Source organism: Pinus tabuliformis, chromosome 5_2 (assembly GCF_031772625.1).
Source record: "Pinus tabuliformis cultivar Carrire ecotype Pingquan chromosome 5_2, CPIR1, whole genome shotgun sequence".
Taxonomy (NCBI): domain Eukaryota; kingdom Viridiplantae; phylum Streptophyta; class Pinopsida; order Pinales; family Pinaceae; genus Pinus; species Pinus tabuliformis.
The window spans coordinates 826,398,584-826,408,937 of record NC_142306.1 but is presented as its reverse complement, the minus strand read 5'-3'; the positions used below and the strand labels follow the sequence as shown (position 1 = coordinate 826,408,937).

At 33.7% G+C, this 10,354-nt stretch overlaps 1 protein-coding gene across 1 annotated transcript; it reads left to right on the top strand.

Moving 5' to 3' along the window:
- Window positions 1-2,269: 2,269 nt before the first annotated feature.
- Window positions 2,270-10,016, top strand: LOC149161861 (heterogeneous nuclear ribonucleoprotein 1-like). The gene is made up of 4 exons (XM_089435031.1): window positions 2,270-2,355; window positions 2,464-2,502; window positions 2,594-2,675; window positions 8,886-10,016. Exons 1-4 carry the CDS (start codon window positions 2,270-2,272, stop codon window positions 10,014-10,016), a joined length of 1,338 nt encoding a protein of 445 aa, XP_089291157.1.
- Window positions 10,017-10,354: the final 338 nt, after the last annotated feature.

Genomic DNA, 10,354 nt, shown 5'->3' with positions numbered 1-10,354 from the left:
CTCGAGGCACAAACCTCCTTTTTTAGTGAAAAAGTTGAGGAAAGGTTTGCACCTCGAGAGATTTGATCCCTCTCGAACCTTGATAGATCCCGGGTTAAGATGGATCTAGGCTAGTTATATAATACTATATAATATTCATATTTGTATCTATGTGTCTCTTTTTTATTTCCTCTCTTTATGTCACCACTCAAACATACACACTCTCTCTCCATATATATATATCTCCCTCTTCCTCTCTCTTCCCTTTCTCTCTCTCTCTCTCTTCCCCTTCTCTCCTCTCTCTCTTGTCTCCACTCTTCTCCATTGCTCCCTTATCACTCCCTCTCTCTCCACCTTTCTCCCTCTATGTAATTTTTCTTCCTTCTCTCTCTCTTCGCCTGCAAATCCATCCTCTCTCCTCCTCTCTCTTGAGTCATCTCTCTCTTCCTTCCTCTCTCTCCCTTTCTCTCCCACCTTCCTCTGTCTCTTCCCCTCATCTATCTCTCCCTCCAACTCTATCATTATCTGCCTCCCTCTCGCCCTCCCCTTCTCTCTCTCCCCTCCTCTCCTCTCTCCATCTCTCCTTTGTTACCCCCTTAAATTTGATCCCATTGTATTATAGAAAGTATCAAAATTAGAAAAATTGAATTGCTTGTAAAATATTGAACTTATATTTTGGATCAATCATGTCAAAGAAAATGAAATAATGAAAAACTTGAAAAAAAAAAACGTGCATTATCTTTCCTATATTATTGTCAGCTATTTTGCTTGCTCTTCTAGCTTGGATACTTAAAATGGATCTATGATGGTTCTTAATAATACTATTTACATTATATACATTTCACAACTTTAAATATAAAAGTATTCTCATTTTTAATTTTATTAAAACCTTAATTTAATTTCTATGTGGATATTTTTAATAGTCTTTAGAGGGTTTAGATATATCTCAAAAGTAATTATAATCTTTATATTGTGAAATAAGTTAAGGTTTTCGGGCATGTGTTATTGATAAGCCATGGTGTTGTAAAAAAGCTTATTTACAAGTTAATAATATCTATTGTAAAGTGGAGGTGAATATCCATGGTTAAGAATCTTGTCATATTTTTATAAAAATATTTTGATTGTGAAATAATTTATGATTTTTTGGCATGTGGTATTGAAAAGTTATGGTATTAGCCCATGGTATTGTAACAAAGCATATTCGCAAGATCATAATATCAATGACAAAGTAGGGGTGAATATTTATGGTTAAGAATCTTTTCATATTGTTATAAAATATTTTGATTGATAAGTTATGTATTGATAAGCCATGGTATTGTAACAAAGTCTATTTATGAGTTAATAATATCCACGATAATGTGAGCGTGAATATCCATGGTTAAGAATATTTTCATATTGTTATAAAATATTTTTATTGTCAAATAAGTTATGGTTTTTGGGCATGTGGTATTGATAAGTCATGGTATTGGTCCATGGTATTTTAACAAAACCTATTCATAAGTTAATAACTAAATCAAAATATAAGAAATTGAATTTTCTATTTTTATTCATTCAACTTTTTATTATTAATTGAGTCAACATTTAAATGTTTGCACTCATCCGATATCACTTTTAACCTTTTTTCTTTTCTTTTATTTTTTCAATTAAGCAGACATTTAAAATTGTTTACATATTTACATTACACCTACAGATCCACCCTATACGGTTGCAGAGCACCTCGGTGCAATAAAATGTTGAATGAATAAAAATATAAAATTGTTTACATATTTACATTACACCTACACATCCACCCTATACTGGGTTATAGAGTACCTCAGCGCCATAAAATGTTAAATGAATAAAAATATAAAATTCAGTTTCTTATATTTTGGTTTATTACGCCGTAAGGCATTTCCCTGTGGGAAGAACACCCTCGCTAGCCACCTGTACCATCATGAGCCATTGATTTTAGTGTTAGACAATTAAAGGAGCGTCTGCCATCGGATTGAAAATAGTTAGTTCGGTTACGATTCCTAACAAGATTTTCTACTAGATTTTCCCTTATCACCCTCATTTTACCGCAAAGCAGGCCATTGTTGAAGCCTTTGAAGGGCACTGTAGCATCCATCTAATAAACTTGAATTTTATGCATCGCTTGCATGGTCGACTTTGATTCAGGACCTTGTTCTTCGAGCTAGCGCACCACTTATTTTGAGATTGACAGGATTAACAGCCATTGGACCCCTGCAGCCTGATGGCAAATAGGTGCTGCAAGAAATACCGATAAAGCCAGATACAAGAACGAGCCACAATGAAGGCCTTTTTTGATGTCGACCTGCTCTACGATGCGAAAGCCATGCCCGCTTCTGGTGGACCAAGGGAAATTAATCCTCAATGGCAGAGCGAGCAAATTGGCATTTTTAGTCTTTAAGCAATTAAGGGCTTTTACGTTAAACCCCACTCTATCGTGCAAACCATAACTTAAAATTTATACTTTTTATGCAGGGTTATTGCACTGTTGGGTATGGCAAAGCGAGCAAATTGGTATTTTTAGCCTTTAAGCAATTAAGGGCTTTTACGTTAAACCCCACCCTATCGTGCAAACCGTAACTTAAAATTTATACTTTTTATGTAGGGTTATTGCGTTGTTGGGTATGGCACTATTTGTCCAACCCAAAACGCTCTTGGCTAGAGATTCTTTTATCTCTACTTGTCAGGTTCTAACTTACCCATTTTTAAACTTAAATTAAGGTTTTTTCTGTATTGGAATTTTTTGATAGCATCTTTTTCAGTGGCCTTTGCGGCCCAATTACAAATCTTTAAGCCTAGATTTGAAGAAATTTTAGATCCTTAACCTTTGTGATTTTGCAGTATCTCTTTTGCGCCACTTGGATCCAGAGGATGCTCCGTGTATATAAAATTTAGTCAATTAAGGGCATCAAAAAGGTATCTACTTATGATATTCTTGAATCTACATTCTTTAGCAACACTTTTATGAAATATTCTGTTATTTCCTGCGATCAAACTGCAGTGCATCAGCTCTCAATTTCGTGGAAAGTTTTTGCTGCTCATTTAGCTGTAAATCCTAGGTGGCATAAAACTTTGAATGTATTTCCATGGGTTTTTACTTTTGTTGCGGGTTTATTAGTCGAAATTTAGGAGCATCCATAGGAGGTGGTGTCGTTTCTATAGAGTGCGCTAACGAAGGCCGCCAAAAAACTGCCCACACAGGGTTATTGCGTTGTTGGGTATGGCACTATTTGTTCAACCCAGAATGCTCTTGTCTAGAGATTCTTTCATCTCTGCTTGCGAGGTCCTAACTTACCCAATTTTAACTTTGAATTCAGGTTTTTTCTGTATTGGAATTTTCTTATAGCATCTTTTTTAGTGGCCTTTGCGGCCCGATTACAAATCTTTAAGCCTGGATTTGAAGAAATTTTAGATCCTTAACCTTTGTGATTTTGTAGTATCTCTTTTGCGCCACTTGGATCCAGAGGATGCTCGTCTCTATAAAATTTAGTCAATTGAGGGCATCAAAAAGGTATCTACTTATGATATTCTTGAATCTACATTCTTCAGCAACACTTTTATGAAATATTCCGTTGTTTCCTGCAATCAAACTGCAGTGCATCAACTCTCAATTTTCTGGAAAGTTTTTGCTGCTCATTTAGCTGTAAATCTTAGGTGGCATAAAACTTTGAATGTATTTCCATGGGTTTTTACTTTTGCTGTGGGTTTATTAGTCGAAATGGAGGAGCATCCACAGGAGGTGGTGTCGTTTCTGTAGAGTGCGCTAAAGAAGGCCGCCGAAAAACTGCCCAGGAGCCAAATGTGTTTTTTTCCAAAAAAAAAAATTAACCGCATCACTGGTATAAAATATCAGCATTTCACCTTTAATACTTTTGTAAAGGGGACCAAATATTATTTTAGTGGACATTATTAAAACATTATAGTTTAAGTTTTCTTCGCCCTTTATGAATAAATTTATAAAATGGCGTAAACATGGAAACATAAATTTCGTTATGGATCAACGACAGATTTATTGTTTATTTGTTCTTTAGTTTTAATATTTTTTATATTTTATAAAAGGATATAGTGTTTTGGGTTTTAGGGATTTTTAAATAATAAGATAAGATCTTATTAATAAGATGTATTCTAGTATTTTATATGTGGAATTGAACTTAGATTAAGAGAATAATAATTCTTTTTATTACTCAAGTTACATTCAATTGATAAGTTTATTGTTTATTTATGAAATTTTGGTTTCTTTTATCCATTATAAAACTACTATTTGGTATTTTCTTTCCGATTGAGCATTTAGTTATTAGTATCTTATTTGTAAAATTAAATTTTTCTTCTATTGGTTAGAGGTGGATATGAAGAGTCTTAGGGAGATCCCCTACCCATGCTACCCTAATCATGTTTATGTCATTTACAAATGAAATTTTGTACAAATGAAATCTTGTCCATATTTAATGGAAGTGGGTTTGAGAAGGGAAATGAGACTAGGAAGTTGGAATTCTTGTAAGAGTTATGTCCATGTCATAAAATTGGAGTGTAAATTAGGTATTTTTATTTAAATAACAAATTTGGAATTTAGAATCAACTTGCATTTAAACTAATTTAAGCGTTTAAGTGTTATATCCATTTTTATTTAGCCTAGTTGTACAATTTAATAAATGTGAAATTTAAGATTAACCAGTCGGAAATTTAAGATTAACATTGTTGGCACTTGACCACACACCACACTTGACCACACTTGTTGGCACTTGACCACACTTGTTGGTTCAAAACGTGTCATCCAAAAATTTCTCTATTTCTCTTATGTGATTTCGACTTGCTTAATTAGATCAATTATCTATCGAATTTTAGAATATTCTCAAAATCTATAATAAAAATGTTTTAAAGTAGACATCTTACTCACTCACTATCTATTGAAAGACTTTGCTTAATTAGATCAATTATCTATCAAATTTTAAAATATTCTCAAAATCTATAATAAAAATGTTTTAAAGTAGACATCTTACTCACTCACTATCCTTCCTTTATTTTCACATTAACATAACTAAATAAATTATTGATTGTACTTTGAGAGGGTTTTATACTAATAATTTTTTTTGGATCTTGATGGCTGATTTTCATAATGCTGTGGAAAAACCACCCTATGAACATATTTGTGGTGATTTGGATGTTGATAGTAGGGTAGCGTTTGCAAAGTGTTATCAATGTCCTCCCCATGCACCAACTGCTCCAAAATCACATCTTCCTCCTCCTCCTCACAAAACCTGAAAAATTTGAATTGAAATTCTTTGAATTTAAGAGGGGAACAATCTGAGATTGTATAGAATATGTTTTGAGCATGGGGTTTATTCTCTTACATAGAAGGCAATGAGTAACAATGGAGGATGGAGTTGTCAAGCCTGAGGGAGGCTCACAAAATTTGTACTTTGCACATATACCATACCTGAAACTGCTTGAAAGCTTACATGCGTACAATATGTTTTGAGCATGGGGTTTATTCTCTAACATAGAAGGCAATGAGTAACAATGGAGGATGGAGTTGTCAATGAGTAACAATGGAGGATGGAGTTGTCAAGCATGAGGGAGGCTCACAAAATTCGTACTTTGCACATATACCATACCTGAAACTGCTTGAAAGCTTACATGCGTACAATTATTTACAGGCAACAAACGAGTTTATTAAGGGAACTGCATTGTAATTGTAATTTATGCCTATGTGTGTCTGCCTTAGGGTTATTTTTGTCTACTGTACTGTATTGGGTTGTGGCTTTGGATTCAAAGGAATGGAGACAGCAACAATAGTACTCCATTTATCTTGTTAATAGAGACTAACAAACTACTTGAGACTGACAAACTACTTAAGCTTACTGCCACTGCTATGCAGGGCCTGTTATTCTTATTCACCCTTTGTTGTTCTCCCCAATTATTTTGTATCACCATAATGTACGTTGTTGCCAACTTATGATTTTCTGGTCATATGAATGATTGATGGAAAAGAGTGTTCAACTACCAAAATTGTTTACAATGGTTTCTCTTAAAATTTAAATGTTGTGGAACTAGATTTAATAAGTGCACTCATTGCACTAACAAGTTTGGATTTATTATGTTGCTTGCATTTTTAAAGAAAGAAATGGAAATAGTAGATAATGGTAAATGTTAATCACCTTTTAGTTCTGGCCACAACATTTTTTAGTGAATACATGGTTTTCACATATAATATTGATGTTGGATTTAACTTAATCTAAATAAAATTATATTTTCCAAAAGCCACATAGTAAATAAATATACATAATAGATGAATAAATCCTTTAATTTAATGATTATAAACCACATCGTAAATAAATACACATAATAGATGAATATATCCTTTAATTTAATGATTATATTTTTCAACAACGTTATTCAAAGAGGAATATATGTTTTTTAATGAGTATTATGTATTATGAGTATTGATTGGCCTATATTGGTCAATTTTAATGGACTACTCTTCCTATTTTTTTATGAGTATTATGTATTATGAGTATTGATTGGACTATATTGGTCAATTTTAATGGACTACTCTTCCTAGAACTCACCTTATACAAAATGAACTCATGGGATATAGATGAAGTGTCCAATCTATGTATAAATAATCATTCATAAAGTTGTGATGCAATTTCAAATGTGGAAATACCACCATCATGTTTTTCACATCTTAGAAGATCAAGAGCCAATCTTTATTACAAGCATTATATTATCTATAAACTTCAAATAATGTACATAATTTAGCTTTATCTTCCACTTTTGCATGCAATTTTCTTTATTAATTCTTATTTTAAATGATCATTTACATGTCAAGATTGTTCCTCAATTTATGCCTTACGGCGTTTCCTTTGCAACATCTGGTGCAAATGCTAGTTTATTAACTTATGAATAGGTTTTGTTAAAATTCCATGGGCCAATACCGTGACTTATCAATACAACATGCCAAAAAACCATAACTTATTTGACAATCAAAATATTTTATAGCAATATGAAAATATTCTTGACCATGGATATTCACGCCTACATTACCATGGTTATTATTAACTCATAAATAGGCTTTGTTACAATACCATGGGCGAATACCATGGCTTATCAATACCATATGCCCAAAAAACATAACTTATCAATCAAAATATTTTATAACAATATGACAAGATTTTAACCATAGATATTCACCGCTTCTTTGTCATTGATATTATGAACTTGTGCATAGGCTTTGTTACAATACCATGGGCTAATACCATAACTTTTCAATACTACATGCCAAAAAATCATAACTTATTTCACAATCAAAATATTTTATAAAATATGACAAGATTCTTAACCGTCCACTTTACAATAGATATTATTAATTTGTAAATAGACTTTGTTACAATATCATGAGCCAATACCATGGCTTATGAATATCACATGCCAAAACCGTAAATTATTTCACAATATAAAGATTATAATTACTTTTGAGACATATCTAAACCGTCTAAGGACTAGTAAAAATATTCTAATAGAAAGTAAATTAAGGTTTTACTAAAATTAAAAATGAGAATACTTTTATATTTAAAGTTGTGAAATGTATATAATATAAATAGTATTATTAAGAACCAACATAAATCCATCTTAAGGATCCAAAAGACAAGAGCAAGCAAAATAACTAACAATAATATAGGAAAGATATGCATGTTTTTTTTAAAAGTTCAATATTTTACAAGCAATTGAGTTTTTCTAATTTAGATACTTTCTTAAACACAATACAATGGGATCAAATTTAAGGGGCTAACAAAGGAGAGGAGGGGAGGAGATAGGAAGAGAAGAGTAAGGGAGTGAGAGAGAGGGAGACACGGAGATGGAGGGGAGAGAGAGAAGGGGAGAGCGAGAGGGAGGGAGATAATGAAAGAGAAAGAGAGACTAGGGGAAGAGACAGAGGAAGGTGGGAGAGAAAGGGCGAGAGAGGAAGGAAGAGAGAGAGGAGGAGAGAGGATGGATTTGGAGGGGGGAGTGAGAGAAGGAAGAAAAAATACATGAGGGAGAAAGGTGGAGAGAGAGGGAGTGATAAGGGAGCGATGGAGAGAGAGTGAGGGAGAGAGGATAACGGTGGACAAGAAAGAGAGGAGAGAAGGGGAAGAGAGAGAGAGAGAGAGAGAGAGAAAGGGAAGAGAGAGAGGAAGAGGGAGAGAGAGTTTGTATGATTGAGCAGTGAGATAAAGATATAAATATTATATAGTATTTGCACCTCCAGAAATTGGATAGGGGATTGGATCCCTATCGGCCCTAGATCCAGATCCAGATTTAAGATGGATCTACACTAGTTTAATATAATAAAAAAATAAAAAGATTAATAGTATGAAAAATATTTTGAAATTTAAATTTAATATAAATTTAAGATGAATAATTTAACAAAAAAAAAATTAATCTTCAGCAATTTTATTTTAACCATGTTTATATTTTTCTTTAAATTAATTAAAATAAATATTATATAACAATTTTTTTCTTTTCCATAATCAATATATAAAATTAAATAATAATAAATAAATAAATAAACAAAATTTCCCTTATCAATACAACGAACGAAATTTGATTGATACATCCCATTTGAAAATAAATAACTTGTTTCTTCACTAGAGTGCCGATGGTTGTGAAATGAAACTAGAATGATATTAAATGAATAACATTTTTCTTCACGATAGTGCCGACGGTTGTGTAGGCTCAAATATGTTTTGGTCGTAATCATATATAAATAATAATAATTATGCCATTTTAGAAAAACCTTATGTATTATACAAAATTATATCGACATCTGGGGTTTTCTAGGGATCTTAGGTCATTTTCGTATCATTTATCAAGAGATCTCAATCTTCTGTCGTGTGGTCTTTTATTTGGTTGCTAAGGATTCTTCAAATGACCAGAAAACAAAGTATGTGCCTTCTAAAGACTACGATAACTCAGAAAGGGAAGAATACGTTGCAGAAGAGCAGAAAAATGATAGCTCTAAAGAGGCTTCCAGTCCTGGAAAAATCTTCATCGGTGGTATTTCGAGGAGTACCACCAGAGACGCTTTTACTAAGCATTTCAGTAACTATGGGGAACTAACAGACTCTGTTATAATGAAGGATCGTGTCACTGGGCAGCCTCAGGGATTCGGGTTTGTGACTTATGCTGACCCCTCTGTGGTGGACAAGGTTGTAGAGGACGAGCATATCCTTGATGGCAAAACGGTGGAAATCAAAAGAACCATTCCAAGGGGAAATATGTCGAAGGGCCCAAAGACGAGAAAGATTATTGTGGGCGGTATACCCAAAGCTATTACTGATGATGAGTTCAAGAACTACTTCGACAAATTTGGCAAAGTTGTAGAACATCAGATCATGCGAGATCGAAGCACTGGGCAGTCCAGGGGTTTTGGTTTTATCACTTTTGACAGTGACCAGGTTGTTGAAGAAATTATATCCAAAGGGAAAATGATTGAGGTGGGTGGAAAGCTGGTAGAGATCAAGAAGGCTGAACCCAAGAAACCCTTGTCTGACACTGCTCCTATTTATGGGTTTGATAGTCGGCCTCCCTACGTGCCAGATGGAGTTGGGGGCTTCAGAGATAATTATAGTAGGTTTGGAGGGGCAGTTTATGGCAACAACCAATATATGTCAGCAGGAGGTTATGGCAGTAGGTCTGGAGGGTATGGTGAGTATGGAGGTTCTGAATATGGTAGCTGGGGTTATGGAGGTTATGGGGTTGGCAGCTCAGGAGGCTATGAAGAAGATCCTTCCCGTGGTTATGGAATTCGTCCTGCGACTTACGGCGAAGGGTTTGGTGGGTATGGCAATGGGATGACTGGTGGCTATGGAAGTGCAGGTGATGGTTATGGTGCAAATGATAGTTATAACTCATCACGTGTTGGTGGCTCTTATGGCAGGGGTGGTGCTTATGGTAGTGGGAGGGGAGGCTACGGAGGTAGAACAAATAGTCGATGTCACCCATATTCCAGGGAGAACAATAGACACCAGAGTCTATCCAAGCAATAGCTATTGAGAGCAGGCACAGAAGTGAGTTTTAGAGGTCCAAGCAATTCCACATATTTACTTAGTAGCTTTTATTTTTTTTCTAATGAGAACTAAATGTAATATTGTAATCTGAAACCATGAATTCGTGGTTTTATTTGTGAAACCAGGAATTTAATTTATTATAATAATTAATAATAGTAATAAGTTTGATTTTTTTTATATAATAATGAGAAAAATAAAAATTAATTAAAAATAATATAAAAGCAATTTAAAGAAATCATTTTTACATAAACTTAATATGAGTTTTAATTAGAAAAACAACTAATAATTAAAGGATAACATAGAACATGTGCAATGCC